General features: G+C 40.4%; 1 protein-coding gene across 2 annotated transcripts in view; it reads left to right on the forward strand.

Moving 5' to 3' along the window:
- Nucleotides 1-755: 755 nt before the first annotated feature.
- NDUFAF6 (NADH:ubiquinone oxidoreductase complex assembly factor 6) overlaps nt 756-18,523 on the forward strand; it is a 31,106-nt gene continuing 13,338 nt past the window's right edge. Inside the window, exons 1-6 of one of the 2 annotated variants that reach the window (XM_030553515.1) lie at nt 756-972; nt 3,451-3,550; nt 7,840-7,962; nt 11,241-11,297; nt 13,487-13,589; nt 16,769-16,902. In XM_030553515.1, the coding sequence (XP_030409375.1) occupies nt 794-972; nt 3,451-3,550; nt 7,840-7,962; nt 11,241-11,297; nt 13,487-13,589; nt 16,769-16,902 (696 nt within the window). In that variant the 5' untranslated portion in view covers nt 756-793. Of the gene's footprint in view, nt 973-3,450; nt 3,555-7,839; nt 7,963-11,240; nt 11,298-13,486; nt 13,590-16,768; nt 16,903-18,523 lie in introns of those variants that run through there. The other variant, XM_030553516.1, reaches the window with a different exon arrangement.

Here is an 18,523-nt window from a genome sequence, read left to right on the forward strand (position 1 = left end):
GGTCCGGGGAGGGGGCAATCAGCGTCTGCAGGCCGGGATTCAAAGGGCTCTGGGCTGCCCGCAGCCGCGGGGAGCCCTGAGCCCTTTAAATCTCAGCCACGGCTGGGAATCTCTACGGGCAGCCCAGAGCCCTTTGATTCCCGGCCGCAGCTGGGATTTAAAAGGCTCTGGGCTCCCCACGGCCGTATGTTGTGCAGGCCTGCTCTATCATATCACCCCTTAGTCTCCTCTTTTCCAAGCTGAAGAGACCTAGCCTCTTTAATCTTTCCTCATATGGGACCCTCTCCAAACCCCTAATCATTTTAGTTGCCTTTTTCTGAACCTTTTCTAGTGCTAGAATATCTTTTTTGAGATGAGGAGACTATATCTGTACACAGTATTCAAGATGTGGGCGTACCATGGATTTATATAAGGGCAATAATATATTCTCAGTCTTATTCTCTATCCCTTTTGTAATGATTCCCAACATCCTGTTTGCTTTTTTGACCGCCTCTGCACACTGCGTGGACATCTTCAGAGAACTGTCCACAATGACTCCAAGATCTTTTTTCTGACTCACTGTAGCTAAATTAGCCCCCATCATATTGTATGTATAGCTGGGGTTATTTTTTCCAATATGCATTACTTTACATTTATCCACATTAAATTTCATTTGCCATTTTGTTGCCAACCTTGTATCAGTAACTGCTACCGGAGCAAATCACAGCAGAAGCAGTTTTTTACACTAGGGCACTAGAGACCCGGCGGAGGCCGGCAGTGGGTGATTGACAGGAGGGGCGGTGCGCCAGGCAGTATGGCGGCCGCCATGGCACTGAGCTGCGGGGCTCGCTACGGGCCCTGTTCTCGGCAGCTGCTGGGGCCAAGCGCCCGTGGGCGGCTCGTGCGGCCGGCGGTCTGGGGAAGGAGCGCGGCCCCGGCTTCCAGCCAGCCCGGCCCCCGAGGGGAGGTGCAGTACTGCGCCGAGCTGCTGCGGTGAGTCCGGTGTGGGGCGGGCGCAGGGATGTAACCCCGTCCCCGCTCTGCGCTCCAGCCCCGGGAGGGGCTGTAATCCCTCCACCCTGAGCCCCAGCCCCGAGGGAGGGTCTGGCCTGTAACGCCCACCCTGAGACCCGTGGGGGGGGGGCTGTAACCCATGTTCTCCCAGTGAGTCCCAGCCGCGTGGGGGAGGGGCTGTAACCCCCGCCCCCACTCTGAGCCCCGTGGGGGGGAGTCTGTAACCCCTGTCCTCCCAGTGAGCCGCAGCCCCGTGGGGGAGGAGGGCTGTAACATACTAAAAAAGCAATAAAAGGCGTGACCCTAATTTACTTTGTAGTTGTTGCAAATTACCTTTAAAATTAATCCTCATTTTGGGGGAGCTGAAGTTACACAAGCAATGTAAGTCTTAAAATGTATCCCCTTGGGGGGAGTTTTACCCTCGTGGTTGAGGAGAGTGGAGGTAAAATTGGATTTAAAGCATGGAGAACTTTAAAATGAAGACTAATCAGTTTCACTGAAATTCACTGAAAGTGTTCATGGCTATAGTGAGATGTTTAAAGGGACACACCATCAGCATAAAAACACACTTCTGTCTGAACATTCTTTGCTTCCTTGTTGTTACAAGCTACACCTAAGCTTACTATAGCTGAAATTTATTACAGGGAGGAAAAAGTTCCTCTCTAAACAGGGAGTGGGGGGACTTTGTATCATTAGTTTCATTGTTTTCCTCTATGTACTCGGTCAGTTTCCTCTGTTGTTTGAGTAGCGGTTTTCACATACTAACAGGAGAGAGAATAACTTGCAAAATAGGGAAATGTCATTGTACAACTACCAATATTGAAGGGGCAGGTGTAATACTGGATACTTTTGTAACTCATTTTTAAAGAATGACTAGGTTTCAAAGTGATGGTATTCCTTAGTTAAGACAATTTTAAAGAAACATTTGATTGGTCTGTAATTAATTATGAAAGTGCCCTTCAAGGACCTGCTCCTAAGCCTATTGAGGAGTAGATATCAGAGGGGTAGCCGTGTTAGCCTGGATCTGTAAAAAGGAACAAGGAGTCCTGTAGCACCTTATAGACTAACAGACTTATTGGAGCATAAGTTTTCGTGGGTGAATACCTACTTCATCAGATGCATGATCTTTCTGTGAAATCGAAGGGTGTCTTTCCATTGACCTCAGTGGTTTAGAAAGTAGTTGCCCAAGGTCACCCAAAGTACTTTCAGGGATTTGTTCTGAAAATTCACAGTAGATTTCCAGTTACTGTTTTTACCTCCACAAAGTACTTGTCTGCAAATCTAGTTTTCTTTTTGCCTTGACACTCATAATTAAATAGTTAAAACTTGCCCACTTATTTTTTATTTTTACCTCATCTATGAAACAAACATAACTAAAATGGGGTGGAAGAGGATCAACAGTTCTCATGAAATTGAGTAAATGTGTGCCCAGATGTTTGCCTCTTGAAGTTAGGGGCTGAACCTTGAGTGCAAAGTTTCACCCTATTTATGCAAGGGGTGGAAAAAACAGGCACCATAACTATATAGACAGTTTTGAATTCTGCTTGCAATAAGAATAGTTGGATAAAACTCTGCATTTTATGGCATGGTTTTGTGTGCTGCAGTTGTTTTTAATTTAATGGCACTCCCAAGTGGCCAAAGGAGTGTATATCAGTTTAGATCAGCAGGATGTCACAGTTGTAAACTTTATGCTGTGATTGGAATTGCAAACAAACAAAAGGACATATCTACACTTGGAGCAAAGAGTTTGATTCATAGTTCAGAGAGACATATTTGCATTAGTGCTCAGTGAGCCTACACACTAAAAATAGAGTGTACCTATGGAAGCATAAGTGGCCGGAGAAGCTAGCTGCCTTGAGTACATGCCCATCCAAGACCCTAAGCATTTACTTGGGATGGGTAGCCCATCTAATGGCTCGCACTACTGCAGCTATATTATATGTTTAGCTGTTAGTTTTGTCAGAGCTAATGTGGATATGTCTTCTCAAGCTAGGAATCACACCCCCAGCTCCAGAAGTAGACATACCCAGAAACTTCACTGGTTAAACAAACAGTTCTCTGCCAAGCTCCAAAGAGTGTTGTGTTTTATAATAAAACACTAATATCTCTGTAAGCATGGTTTCATTAGAACACAAGACTGGAAGTCAGTAGATCTGGACTGTAATTGCAGTTTTGCCACAGACTTCCTTTGTGACTTTGGGCAAATCTCTTAAAGCCTGATTCTAAAAGGTGCAAGTGCAGCTGCTCCTGCTGGTGCACAGAGTGTTCAGATTACTTCCCAGGGAGAGTGAATGGAAATCCGTTCTTTTAACTGTTTAAAATAAAAACATCTGTTTTTGCTTTGGTCAGAGTTACTAGTCGAGCTCACAGTTCACTCCTGTTGGAAGTAAGTTCAGTGCTGACCAGTAGAATGCTTATAAATAAAATGTATAATCTCTTTTTGTTTGTCATATATAGGAAACGTGACTATGAAGGGTTTCTGTGTTCTCTATTGTTGCCTGCAGAATCCCGCACCTCTGCTTTTGCACTGAGAGCCTTCAACGTTGAACTGGCCCAGGCAGGTATTAATATGTATTTGTGAAATACTGAACTAAAACAATCATTTCAAGACTCCAGGTTGAACTGTAAAGAAGTGTTCTATGCTGAGATTAAAGTTTTGTGTTTCAAAGGATGATAAACAGATGGTCCACCACAAAACCCCAGATCTAAACACCTGTAGAAACTGAGGGGGCTTGGAATCTAAACCTGGATCTGAATTGTGCAGCTGACTCGTATCAGTAAAGGATCAAATCAAAAATCTTGAGGGCAGATTCATTTCTAGGTCTATGCTGGCAGAGATTTGGCAGACTTTCAGGAGGGAAGATTGCAGATTAAAAAAAAACACAATGTGATTACATCTTCTCTCTGCTATATGGCTGTAGTAGGCTATATCTCTCTAATGTCCCCTAGGGCAGAGGGTGGGCAGTGCTCCTGTCTCTGGTGCAAAGCCCTTCAGCTGTACTGTTCAGGGCATCTGCCCTCTGGTGGGAGGAGTTAAAGTAGTCCAAACAAAAAGTCAGTATGCTTCCACAGCCCTCAAAAAGCAGAGCCCTAGGCCTTCAGGAAGCCAAGGAGAAAAAAAAAAAAAAAAAAAGTACCCGCCCTTCTCTTTCCTGAGAGGGCTTGGGCAGCCAAGGCTCTCAATCCATTTCCTGGTCAGCAACCCCTATTGCAGGGTGCCAGGGAACACCTTCAGAGTGCCCCCTACACTGAGCAAGCATAATCCTCCCTTTTAAGGACCTGCTTATCTGCAGGTTTGACAAGCCTCACAAGTGTGCTGCTGTGTTACGGCTAATTTTGCCCGGAGGAGCTCTTTAACTCCTTCCTGACTGGGGTGGAGATCTGCCCCACCACAGTGACCCGCAAACTGTCAGTGCAACCATAAAAGTTGATGCTTGCAAGAAAGGCCTGTCTGGAACAGCCCAGGGGATGTGCTGATTAAACATAATCCTGTTCAGCCTCTGTTGTCAGGACTCTTGGCAAACTCCTGGCAGAATTTAAAGCTGCCCTCCCTAGCAGTGGGAACACTGCCTGTGATCCCCTGGGGTGGATTCCTCTGAGGTGAAACTGGTCCAGGACCTGAACTTTGTGTGTTTGAAATCCAGATTCTGATCTGGATTTTGTGGTTCAGCCCAGTCTCCTAATACATGTGCCTTCAGAAGAATATTTGAAATAGTTGCTTGTCTTTGGGTTGCAGTAGTGCAATGCTGAATCTTAAAAAATATATTTTATATCTGTGATTAAAAAGTACAAGAAAATCTCAAGAGCAGTAAAACAAATACTCATCACGAAAACAAGAATTACATTAGTATGCAATAGCTTGCTGCAGTTTAGTATTTTAATTGCCAAGTAATGCATATTAAAATATTATCTAGTAGCAATGTTTAAAAAATTCATAGTAATTTAGTTGGACTGAAGGTGGTATATGTGATTTTTTTTTTTTGTGATAGGTAAAGCAAGTGACTAATGTGAAATGTACATGAAAGTAATCTTTTATAATTTACAGGAAGATATGGGCAAAGTGTTTGATCTTCACTGTGGAATATTAGACACAGTTTTGTTTCTGTCAGAGGTATTGGCCCTTCCTGTGAACAGCTAGTCTAGAGTCATAAATAAAATAGTTATAGACTTATTATTGGAAAATTGCACGACTGAAGAAAAGCTGGTTTTTACACAGGCATGATTGATGAAAAATCTTAATTATTGCATATCTTGGTGAACTGAAGGAGCGCCAGTTGAAACTTTTAAGTTAACTGTCAGAATTTTTTTTTAATAAAATACCTGAATAACTTGGCAAAATGTTTAAAGAATAAAATTGTTCATTTAGTATGCTATGTTCGTGGGGTGAAATCCTGCCCTGATTATTTCCCCCTCCCCAAGTTTTGCTATTGATTTCAGTGGGGCTAGAATTTCACCCAACATGTGTTATTTCATTCGGGATATATATGGCCATATTTCTGAAAGAAGCTGAGTGCCCACAGCTCCTGTTAATTCACGGGTAAGCTGCAGTTGCTCAGCACCTTTGAAAATCAAGCTTTTAATTATTAGGGGCTTGTGCCTGTGAGATGCTGAGCCTGTACATTGCTTTGGGGAGCTGAAAAACTCAGCATCGCTGACAAGGCACTTACTGCCCAAACCTGCAAGATGCTAAGGCAGGGGTAGGCAACCTATGGCAGGTGTGCCGAAGGCAGCACGCTAGCTGATTTTCAGTGGCACTCACACTGCCCAGGTCCTGGCCACTGGTCTGGGGGGCTCTGTATTTTAATTTAATTTTAAATGAAGCATCTTAAACATTTAAAAAACCTCATTTACTTTACATACAACAATAGTTTAGTTATATATTATAGACTTATAGAAAGAGACCTTCTAAAACGTTAAAATGTATTACTGGCACACGAAACCTTAAATTAGAGTGAATAAATGAAGACTCGGCACACCACTTCTGAAAGGTTGCCGACCCCTGTGCTAAGGTATCCAAACTGCAAATAATTTAACATTCTGCTTTGTACATCATCACAAACAATTGAACACTGGAATCCAAGCTCTGCTGGCAGTTTTCTTGATGATAGATATGTCACTATCTGACTTGTTTTCTTGCAGCTGTTGAAATCCCGATAGTAGTAAAAATCTGACTCACTCCTGCAGGCCCTCAGTGTCTTTAGTGCCTTCCTTTTGAAGTCATGTTAAAAAAAGAAAAAAGTACGTGTGTGTATATGTATAAAAATTACATGTATTTTATTTTCTCCTTCTCCTACTCCTTTGGTATGTTGCTCACTGTTTTAGATTGTAATCTCTTTGGGCAGTGGCCTAAGACTGTGGCCTAAGAAATTAGGTGTTGTGAGGCTGAGTGTCATAACTTCTAACTTTTAGGCACCTAGAAAATCCCTGTGATTCACAAAGCCTGACTCCTGGTTTACACTACATAATTACTTTGGTGTAGCTAGCTCGCTCAGGGGTGTGAATAATCCACACCCCTGAGTGACACAGTTATACTGATGTAAGTGCCAGTGCAGACAGTGCTATGTTGGCGGGAGAGCTTCTCCCGCCGACATAGCTACCACCTTTTGTGGTGGTAGAGATATAAAGCCAACAAGAGAGACCTCTCCCATTAGAGCATCTTCACCAGAAGCTCTACAGTGGCACAGCTACTGCTCGTAGCTACTGTGCTGCTGTAAATTTATAGTGTAGACCTGTCCTGAGTTAAGTTCCTAACCTCCTATACAATTAATGGGGAGAGACACCTTCAACTGTGATTCACAAAAGCCATCATGCTGGGCAGGGAGCTACCTAAGCTAGTCATGCAATAAGAGGGGTGTGTGCTACAATTCACCCTTGTCTTGGAGAGAGGCACCTAAGTCTGGGCTGCAGGGAGGTGTCCATGTTGTCTTGGGATTCTCAGCTGCAAACTCTCTGTTTGCAGTAGGTGCCTGCAGTGTTAGCAAAAATCCACAGAGGAGGAAGAGGGCTTCTCTCAACTTTTAGCCCAGTGGTTTGGATACTCACCTGGGATATGGGAGACCCCTTGTTCAAGTCTCTCCTCTACCTGAGGGGAAGAAAGGATTTGAATATTGATGTGACTCCTTTTAAGTGAGTGCTCTAACCATTGGGTTATGGGATATTCTGATGTGGGGCTCCCTCAGTCTTTTATGTTGAAGTTGTTGCACTCTGACTAAACAAAGTCAATGGATTAGGGAGACTAGATCCTAGGTCTCCCACTTCCTAGGTGAGTCCTCAAATGACCGAGTTGGTCTACACTACCACTGTAAGTCAGTCGATCTAAGTTATGCTACTTAGTTATGTAACTGAAGTCAACATAACTTTAGGTCAACTTACAGCAGTGTCTGCACTGAGCTATGTTGACAGGAGATGCTCTACTGTGGCCATAGCTTCCGCTTCTCAGGGAGGTGGAGTAGAGACTTGATGGGAGAGCACTCTGCCATCAATTTAACATGTCTTCACCAGACCCGCTAAATCAACACCACTGCATTGATCGCAGCAGTGCCAATTTAGCTGAGGGTGTAGACATGGTCTTACTTATCAGAGGGGTAGCCGTGTTAGTCTGGATCTGTAAAAGCAGCAAAGAATCCTGTGGCACCTTATAGACTAACAGACGTTTTGGAGCATGAGCTTTCGTGGGTGAATACCCACTTCGTCAGATGCATGTCTTACTTGTGAAAGATGCATATTGATGGCATGTGATCAGAAAAATAATTCAGGAAAGATGATACTTAGTTATGCTCTCTAAGTGTCGTAAACTAAATGCCTCCCTTAGACTGTAAATTTCACTCTTACATATATTCTTTCCAGATTAAAGACTCCATAACACAGAAGACCATAGGTTTGATGCGAATGCAGTTTTGGAGGAAAACTGTGGAAGATATATACTGTGATAACCCACCACATCAGCCAGTTGCTGTAGAACTGTGGAAGGTAAAATATCTTTCCTGTCTTAAAATTGACTTACAATTATTCTTTTACTAGCGGAAAATGTTTTGTTGTTTTGCATGTGCTATACTGCATACTAACTGTATTTTGTGTTATACAGATATTGTATGATATGTTGTATGTGTTATACTAAGAGCAACCTGAAGCAAAAAAGGGAGAGATGGACAGTCATGAAGCTGATATCTAGGGAGAAGTTACCAGAAAAATGTAGCAACTGGTCAGAACTATCTTAATCAGAGAATTTGCCTTCTAACCAGGTGAAGGGACAAAATCATTAGAGTGACAATTGTAAATCAGTACCAATTAAAGTGTTTAAGTAAACTTTCCTGAGCCTGTGCTAGCCTTTTCCAAAGGTTTAAGAACTAAAAGAAGACCGAAATTAGTGTGATCAGAAGCTAAAGCCAGAAAGGAGACCATATAAAGAAAGATACACAATAGAAGGTCCACACCCTCACAGTTAAAACTATAATGCACACTATTTTGTATTCCATTGCACTTTGACTCCCTAGAAAACTGCATAGCTGACAGTTGGTCATTTTTTAAAAAAAACTTTCACAAAATGCAAGTCCTGATTTGGATGCTGAGTTACAGGGATTCTATGTACCTGCCAACTTTTGAAATATTTGCTTCAAGACACCTCTGTTTAAGTTCATGGAAGTTCCAGAACAACAAACTCAAGCATGTCTACAATCTAGCATCTCTGCTGGCCATGGTTGGGGACAAAATGATCAACTGACCAAACCTGTTCACTCTAGTTAGAACTCCCACTGCACCAGATAACTGATGATTGCCTGTACTTAACATGGGAATAAATAGACCCCAATATGTTGCTTTACAATATAAGTCACTGCCTTAGGACCGCAGACTAACATCTTAGACCCTCCATCTAAAGCGTTGTGTGCCTCTATCTGTGTCGAAAGTGCAGAAAAAATATGAAAACTCCCTGTAATGGTGTCTTTGTCTGTGCTTCCAGGAATGGATTTGGTCTTCGGTTCCTCTTTTTCCATTCCAAAGATCCCCTCCTATGTGGTTGTCTCTTGTCTGGATCTAATAGATTCAGCATACTCTGGCTTGGGGTATGTCTAAACATGTTCTTCCCAGCTCTCCTCATTGGAGCCTTCTTGAATGAATAACAATGGTTTCTTCCCAAAGGGTAATTGTAGAAAACATCATGTGGATGAGCATCTGAATAAAATGTCAAATTTTGAGATAGTTAGACCTGCTGGTCATATACCCTCTTTTCAGGGAGCAACCCAATCTTGTAATGGGAGGAGATGAATAGATCCATTTCTGCAACAAGGGTTGCTCTCACAGCTGGCTTCTCTGTCAGGCCCTTTAAACAGAATCACTTGCCAAATGAGCTTGTGAGAAATAGTTCAAAAAGCTTAAAAGCATTTCTTGGATGTTCAATCAGCTTTGCTGGGCAAAGAGAACACTGAGGGAAACTAGCAATCTCCTTGGATTACCTCATAACGGTGCACTCATATTGGTTCCCGGAGTTGTGATTTTATTTCTTGTGCCGCTGGACACACCCAGAATGATCCTGTATGGTCATTTCAGTCTTTGCAGAGAGAAGCTGTCCAAAAAAGGACAGGTTGTTATAAAAATAAAAAACAATTCCTGTAAAAAATAACTTGAAAAAACAGTCCAAATTCATGGATAACCTGCCGACCTCTCTCATAGCCCAATTCATAGAGCTTCTTTAGTTAATGTTTCTTCTATCAAAAACATTGCATACTATATTTTCATTACTAGGTTTGCATGGGGAACAGTTGCAGTTTTACACATCAGTTATCAGTTTAGTATGTATTAAATACCTATTCCCAAATATTTTATATGCAATATGGCCATCATTTTCGAACTTGGTTCCCAAAGTTTGGTGAACAAATTCATATGAAGGCACCTAATGAAACTAGCCTGATTTTCAGAGGTGCTGAACGCTTGCAGCTCCCGTTGATTTTAAAATATGGATTTAGGCACTGAAGTTTAGACACCCATGCTTGAAAACTCTGATCTTTGAAAATGTTTTGTATTTTATCAGGAAACTCATCAGATTGTGTATGAAATTACAAGGTACGTGTGGGCTATCTTTTCAAAAGTGACCTCTAACTCCATCTTGAACGCCAGTTGAGACACTGAGAGCCTAATTCTAAACACATTTCAATGGGAGTTGTCAGTGTTCAGAACTTCAGTCAGGACCTATATGTTTGAAGTTATGCACCCAAAATTAGAAGTAATTATTGACAATTTGGGCCATAGTGTCTGTAATTTAACAGAACTCAACTTGCTGCTTCTTGACCACTATGGCACTATTGCAGCCAGTGCACTTACCAGACAGTTAGTGCTGACAAACTGGGAAACCAGTTGGGCATCTAAGGCCTAATTTAAAGTCTACTGAAATCATTAGAAAGATGTATCTTTGCAACATTTTTTTTAAATATCTTTAAAAATAGTTATTTAGGGTTTAAATTAGATGTAAAGAGGCAGATAATGATCTATAGAAAGCCTTGATTCTGAGAACAGACTGCTCCCAAACTTCTATCATAAACAGTTAATCACGTCAGATTTATTATACTCCAACAGGACATACTGGCTGCAAAACTGAAGGTGATTTTGAGGGAATTATTGTAAATAATAAGATTGAAAAAACTGGAATAGAATGGAGCAGCTGTGGAAGGAGGGCAAGAGTTTGACAGAGATGAGTGGCTAAACAGGAGATGGTAGAGGATTATCAGTTTTCTATAATTAAATAATTATAATTAATATATATATAAAATACTCATGTATATTAGAATGTTATGTATAAACAGTATCTGTTGACATAACTTATATACTCATACTAATTATTGTTCTCTTGAAAAAGCATTTGGGAAGTGAACAACATGATCTGCAAATATTTTGTGGAAAGTTGTAATATAATGACTCAGTAATGGAATGAATGTGTAGACTTAAATTACATTTTAAAGAAAATATTTTTTTAAATTTCTCCTTCACTTACATGTTGGCTTGAGGCACAAGATTCTGTTTTTTCTGTAGCAGTAGTAAAGAGAGATCAGTTGAAAAGTTTTGTACTTAATTTCTTTTTTACACACATTTTATTCTTCCATTTTGATTTAACCCAGCTGCAGAGCAAGTCAAATCTTACTTTTAATAACAAAAAGGTCATTAAAAAATTAGAGCCTTGATCATACCCTGCTTTCAATAATTTTCCAAATTTTTCTTTTTTCTAAACTGTAACATGGCTTTTCTTTGTTCATTTCCAGGCTATCAAGAAACATAACTTGACTAAAAGGTGGCTTCTGAAAATTATTGATGAAAGAGTAAGTAATTTAATCTATTGTATGCATTTTAATTTTTCCTCTCATTTTTGACTTTTTGAATCATGCGTACCTAACCCAAACTTAGAGCTCATCTTTCTGTTTCTGTATGGTTGTATTCTCTTTTTTGAACAGGAGTGTCCAATATACTGGCCCTTGGTAGTTTTTAAAAATTTCTCCCTTGCTTTAAAACTCCACTTCTTGAGATTCCATTTCATATTCTCTATTATCTTTGTGGCCATGGTGGAGAGGATAAAACTTCAAATTTTTTGCTTTAAAAAACTGCAGTTTTCATGAGTTTTCATGCAGATTGTCAGCTCTGAAAACTAATGCCCTCACTTTCGCAATATCAGCACAAGCCTCCGAATGCCACCCTGCAAATTTGCCTCACTGCTGACTGGAGGGTCTAGGGGTCTGTGGGCTTATGTGGTGCTTAGACCTTGGGCTGGCCCTCTACACAGAGGTGAGTTTACCTTCAAGAGATCAGAGACAATTAGCTCTCACACACAGCTGGCTTCCGGTCAATTCCCATTTCTAAAAGATGCAGTGCTCTGCAATTTATAAGAAGTCAAAGTGAAAAACTTTCTCAGACTGCCTTTTCATGCCATCCTATTCCTATCCATTTACATCATCTGAATCTCTTGACAGCATTCTGTGACCTTGTCTGTTTGGCTATTAGAAATTACTTTAAAATATTTCTATATTGCCTCATATCAAGATGAGTTATGAGCTTAAAAACTCAAACAAATGCCATTTATGATAACATGCACTTTTATATTGCCTTCCCTACAAGATCTATATATCTCTAAGGTACTAATATGGCCCTGATTACCTTAGTTGTCTGAATGCCTCAGTCTCTAATGTATTTATCCTCACAACACCCCTGTGAGGTAGGGAAATGTTAATATCCCCATTGTACAGAAGTTAAGGGACTTACTGAAGGTAACATGGGAACCTGTGGTGAAGAAGGCTATTGAATCTGGGTCTCCAGTCTCCTGGATCATACTTCCTATCAGAGCATTTATAAACATTTAATTACTTTAACATCACCACATCAGCATGAGGTAGATAAATGTTAATATGCACATTCTGCATTGAAACTAAGGGACTTCGAAGTCCAGTCACTCGCCCAAGCACACACAAGGTATCTATAGCATAGACCATCCAGGTCTCTTGACTCTCAGGCCTGTATATTTTATCCACAAGACCAGCCTTCCTATCATAGTGAGTGGATGTTCTGTTTCTGGCAGCATTTGCATGAGACAGCCAAGTATACTCAGTAGCTTAAAAGTGCTTTTAAAAAGCACACACTAGAAGAACATATTCTGATACCTGTAATTTTCTTTCTCTGAGATATAAGCCTCATTCACTGACAATGGAATAGAATAGGCAGTTAGTGTGAACATACTGTACAGTACCTTCATCAGAACTAAGGGTGTGAGTCTGCAGTAGCATGGCATGAAGACTCCAAGGCCAGGTCTGCACTACAAAGTTGTTGGCATAGCTGTATTGGTCAGGTGTGAAAAAACCACACCTCCTAGCTGACATAATTATGCCGTAAAAAATCCCAGTATAGATGTACATATGCTGACAGTGTATTTCCATCAGCATAGTTAATATTCAGTGTTGTAGTCATGTCAGTCTCAGGATATTAGAGCTTGTCTCTTTCAGCAACAGAAATTGGTCTAGTAAAAGATACTGCCTCACCCATCTTGTCTCTCTAGCATAGCTAATGTCATTTGGGGTGGTGGCAGTGTTCTTGCCAGCAAAAAACTCCTGTTGGTATACGCTGTATCTATGGCAGGGAACTCTGTCAGTATAGCTATACTGGCAAAGCATTTGTAAAGTAAACAAGCATCAGTTGATTTAGTGATAATGCAATATTGCAAGAGAGAATTTAAATCCATAACAGTTGTGGTTCCTTCAACAACCTTAGCTGGTTGCCCTTACACATACATATTATTTTATATTGCTGGAGATGTTTTTAAATGTACTCCTTAATGTGTATATGGTTATATTCATACAGACACACGTGATTCCTCCCCATCCCCGAATGTGAGTTACTTTGTCTACTATACCCTAATGAAGGATTATGTAGATCTGCTCATAGTGATCAGTTTGCACAAAAAAAAACCCATGTTCATGTTGGAATACAGACTCATATATATTCATATTCTGTGCTCAAACTACAGGAGAAAAATTTGGATGACCGAGCATATCGCAACATCCAGGAACTTGAAACATATGCTGACAACACTCATAGCGCTCTCTTGTATCTCACCTTGGAAATATTGGGTATGTGCTCTTTTTTCTTTTTTTAATTATTTAGGGTTTTATGGAGAATGTATCAGTACTGCTACTATATTTATTAATGGGGAGGATTTTCAAAAGTGCTGATGGTTGAGCTAATTCTGCTCCCATGGAAGTCAGCAGTAAAGCTTCCACTGACTTTAATGGGAGAAGAATAGGTAAGCGCTCAGCACTTCCGAAAATCCAACTTTTAAATCTATAAAATTAAGGGCTGTCAATTAACTCACATGATTAACTCAAAATTAATTGATTAAAATTAATTATGATTAATCGCAGTTTTAATTGTACTGTTAAACAATAGAATACCAACTGAAATTTATTAAATAAGTTGGATGTTTTTCTACATTTTCATATATATTGTATTCTGTGTTGTAATTGAAATCAGTGTACATTATTTTTATTACAAATATTTGTACTGTAAAAATGATAAACAGAAGAAATAGTATTTTTTAATTTACCTCATACAAGTACTGTAGTGCAGTATCTTTTTCATGAAAGTGCAATTTATAAATTGCAATTTTTTGTTACATAACTGCACTCAAAAACAAAACAATGTAAAACTTCAGAGTCTAGAAGTCCACTCAGTCCTACTTCTTGTTCACCCAATCAGTAAGACAAACATGTTTGTTTACATTTGCAGGAAATAATGCTGCTCTCTTCTTATTTACAGTGTCACCAGAAAATGAGAACAGGTATTTGCATGGCACTTCTGTAGCTGGCATTGCAAGGTATTTATGTGCCAGATATGCTAAACATTCGTATGCGCCTTCATGCTTCGGCCACCATTCCAGAGGACATACTTCCAGGCTGATGACGCCCGTTAAAAAAAAAAAATGTAAATTAAATTTGTGGCTGAACTTTATGTCCCTTGCTCTGTTTTACTCGCATTTTGCCATATATTTCATGTTATAGCAGTCTTGGATGATGACCCAGCACAGGTTGGTTGTTTTAAGAACACTTTCACTGCAGATCTGACAAAATGCAAAGAAGGTACCAACGTGAGATTTGTAAAGATAGCTACAACACTCAACCCTAGGTTTAAGTATCTGAAGTGCCTTCCAAAAAGTGAGAGGGACGAGGTGTGGAGCATGCTTGCAGAAGTCTTAAAAGAGCAACACTCCAATGCGGAAACTACAGGATCCAAACCACCAAAAAGTAAAATCAACCTTGTTCTGGTGGCATCTGACTCTGATAATGAAAATGAACATGCGTTGGTCCGTACTGCTGTGGATTGTTATCGAGCAGAATCCGTCGTCAGTATGGAAACATGTCCTCTGGAATGGTGGTTGAAGCATGAAGGGACATATGAATCTTTAACGCATCTGGCACGTAAATACCTTGCAATGGCAGCTGCAACAGTGCCATGTGAATGCCTATTCTCACTTTTAGGTGACATTGTAAACAAGAAGCAGGCAGCGTTATCTCCTGCAAATGTAAACAAACTTGTTTGTCTGATCGATTGGGTAAACAAGAAGCAGGACTGCATGGACTTGTAGGCTCTGAAGTTTTACATTGTTTTGTTTTTGAGTGCAGTTATGTAACAAAAAAAACGTAATCACATACTAAGTAAAACAAAAACAACCAATTAAACCCTAAAAAAATGGGCTAATTATATACAGACTAGTAGCTGTATTCATTTAGAAAGGGAAAAGGAGTGGAGAGTGTAGGGACAATGTCTAACTCTGTCTGCATATTGCCTAATGCAATGGGCCCTTGTGTAAGAGAAAACAGTAGGGTGAGAACTTACCACATGGTTCTTGAACCCTGGACTGTCAGACTCTATACTTCTAATGTTGATAGTAATCATCTGCCTCCATGCTTTGGAGGAAAATCTCTTTGACGGTCTGACTTGCATCTTTTAATTCGATAGAACCAACTCTGGAGAATGTTATGCCTACCATGTCTGTCTCAGAGCTTACTTTTTTCCTCACCAGCTCTGATGTTTTAGATGGACTTAAAAAAAAAAACAACCTAAAAATCTTAGCCATATCTCTTTGTGCTACGGTACCATAGTCCAGGCCCAAATGTGTAGATATGGCCTGTGGCAAATTGCTGGCACTATTATGATGGGTCTTGCGCTTTCTCTTCTTTGGGGGTGGTTCAGGGTGCCATTTCTTGCCCGTAAATTGGAATATTAATTGCCCCACTAGTGTCGTTGAGGAGGGGAGTGGAGAGGGAGGGACCTGGGCCCACCGTCTACTCAAAGTCCCAGCCCAGGGGCCCTGAGGATGATAGTGAACCACTTGAACTGACAGTTCCTTCCCCTGGGCTACTTCCCTCTCCTGCCCTTCAGCTTGTGGGGGGCTTCCTGCCCTCCCTCTGCACAAGCCAGGTGCCCCTCACCTAGGGTCTAGGACTTCTTAGCCTACCACAGCACTTCTCCAAACTGTCCTCTGCTTCCCTTCAAACTGTTCTCTGCTCCAACACCAATCTTTTCTGCTCCAACTCCCACACTGTCTGATTGAAGCAGGAGTTTTTATCATGTGACTGACTGCTGGTACTCTAATTGGCGTTAGGTGCTCTAGTTAATCTATAGCAAACTTTCTTCCTCTTACAGAGAATAAGGCTCCCTTCTAACCCTCTCCTGCTGCCCTCTGGCCATGCTGTATCACAGGCCATAATATAAATATTAAAGAATAATATTGAAAATGTGCTAAGAGAAGAAGCTGTGACTTCATAAAATACAGGCATACCTAAATTAGACAAGTTATATTAGTGAACTAAATATAATTTTCAAATGTGACGTGATAGCAAAGAACATGAATCGGATCAAGGGAATGGGGAAAATCAAAATAAAAGGATATTTTGACTAAGCATCCAGTGAGGGGCTTGGGAATATAAATATACAAATATTTGAAGAGAGTAAATGCCAAAGTAACTTTGCTAAGTGAGCTAAAGTCTTTCTCTTCCCTGAAGAGTAAACCATAAACGTTCTGAGAAACCACACTTCAGCCAATGGCTGCTGCAATAGTTGACTAGCTTTCACCTCTGAGATTAGGTCTCAAGGACAATCTGTGAACATATGCTGTTTGAGGCAAATATATTCTTTACAGCTGTAATACGAAAGTCGTGTAGTTTCTGCTCGTTAGACTTGTTAATATGTTACACTCAGGCTATTCTGTGGTTGGTTATGTGGTTTTTAACCTTTATTTCTGCAAATACAGGTGTGCGGGATATCCATGCAGACCATGCAGCCAGTCACATTGGGAAAGCACAAGGCATTGTCACCTGTTTAAGAGCAACTCCATATCATAGTAAAAGACGAAAGGTCTTTCTTCCTATGGACATTTGTATGTTGGTAAGAAAGTATAGACTGGGAACAAACAATATAGTATCTGTAACTACATCACTCAGCTTTAGATATATAGTATTTTCTGTTAGACCAGAAAGTAAATGTCAAAGAGCCTAGTTGCTATTAGTAGAAGGTTCACTTCCTGTGGCTTGCAGTAGCCCAAGCATGCTCTTTCAGTGATAGGGCTTGTCTTGGTCGTGTTGCTTTGTGTCTTTTGGGAGGTATGATTTAGAGTGATTTTTATTTATTTTAGTACTAGCTCACTGCAATTTTTTTTATTAAATTCAGTAGCATTTTAGGATTTTTCTTCATGTGCAGAAATACGCATGGAATGGGAATCATTCCTTCCTCCCAGTGCTAAATTTTCTAGTGTTCCCTTTGTTTCAGAATGAGCTCCCTAGCCTTCTCTTTGCTGGGCTGTGGTCATACTCTTGATTTTTCTGTGAAACTCAGTAGTAGCTATAAGTATTTGCTCACTCATTGCTATAGCATGTGGGGTATAGTTATACAACTTGAGAGAAAACACCTAACTGGCACTGGAATTCAGCAGCCCTTACGCTAACACGTAATTGTCAGTGACACAAGGATTAAAACACAAGTTTCCCATTAATGTTCAAATGAGTCTGTGGCTAAATCTATAGGCATAGGCATTGAATATTTATAATTTGTTTGCATTTTCAAATTATGACATCATTCTTATTGCTCTTATATAAATCCATCTAATTGTGGCAGTGCTTAAGGCACATGCACTAGTCTTCTATGAATATCATTTAAATGTGAATTAATATCCTTGATTTGCAAGTTTTGGTTGTTATGTGTAGAATAATGAAGAGCTCCAAATTTGATAACCTTTTGGTTTTGCTTTCCTGCTAGGTCAGTATTATGTGACCGGCACAGAAGCATAAAATGGCTGATACGTCCATACCAAACAGTAACTCATGGTGGAGGCTGATTAGGGTCTTCCAACTTTCATACCTTTTTGTTTCCGTATAACTTAATATCATATACCCATGTACACATACACACACGCACACAGAATTGTACTTGTCCCTCCCATCACAGCCATGCATGTGACTGTGAAACTTTTCAGTCATCAGTGGGTGTAGGAGATGGGTGCAAAGGTAATCTGCCCCTTAACCAGTAATCTGAGAGTGCTGCAGAGGCAAGAGGTATCTTGGCAGCTAATCAGAGTCACTAGATTGCTCTTGAATCCATATCCTCTGTGTGGCTTTGTCTTCGCTATAAAATTTTACCATGTTCAATCAGCCTTGTGAATAAGTTAGCTGACATGATGCTGAATAAAACTTGTCTTTAGTCTGCATTAACCACAGTGTCATGGTCACCATTGTGTCATCTAATTCAATTCTCCATAAGTGTTCAAACCATTTTGTAGTATAGACCAGCCCTATGACAATACCTTTCTTCATGGACTAAACAGCTGTATTTCTAGTTAATCCATAACTTTTCCCTTTCCTTGCTTAGCCTCAGCTGATTTTTTTTAACTTGACATGCAAGAAATTGATTGCAGATTACCAGAATTTAAATTCTAGCTCAGTTATCCCTAGTTACTACAAAATATTCAGCGAGTCAGTTTATGCGAAGACTGAGTTAGTAACTCTTTCCTGTC

Source organism: Gopherus evgoodei, chromosome 2 (genome assembly GCF_007399415.2).
Source record: "Gopherus evgoodei ecotype Sinaloan lineage chromosome 2, rGopEvg1_v1.p, whole genome shotgun sequence".
NCBI classification, from domain to species: Eukaryota; Metazoa; Chordata; order Testudines; family Testudinidae; genus Gopherus; species Gopherus evgoodei.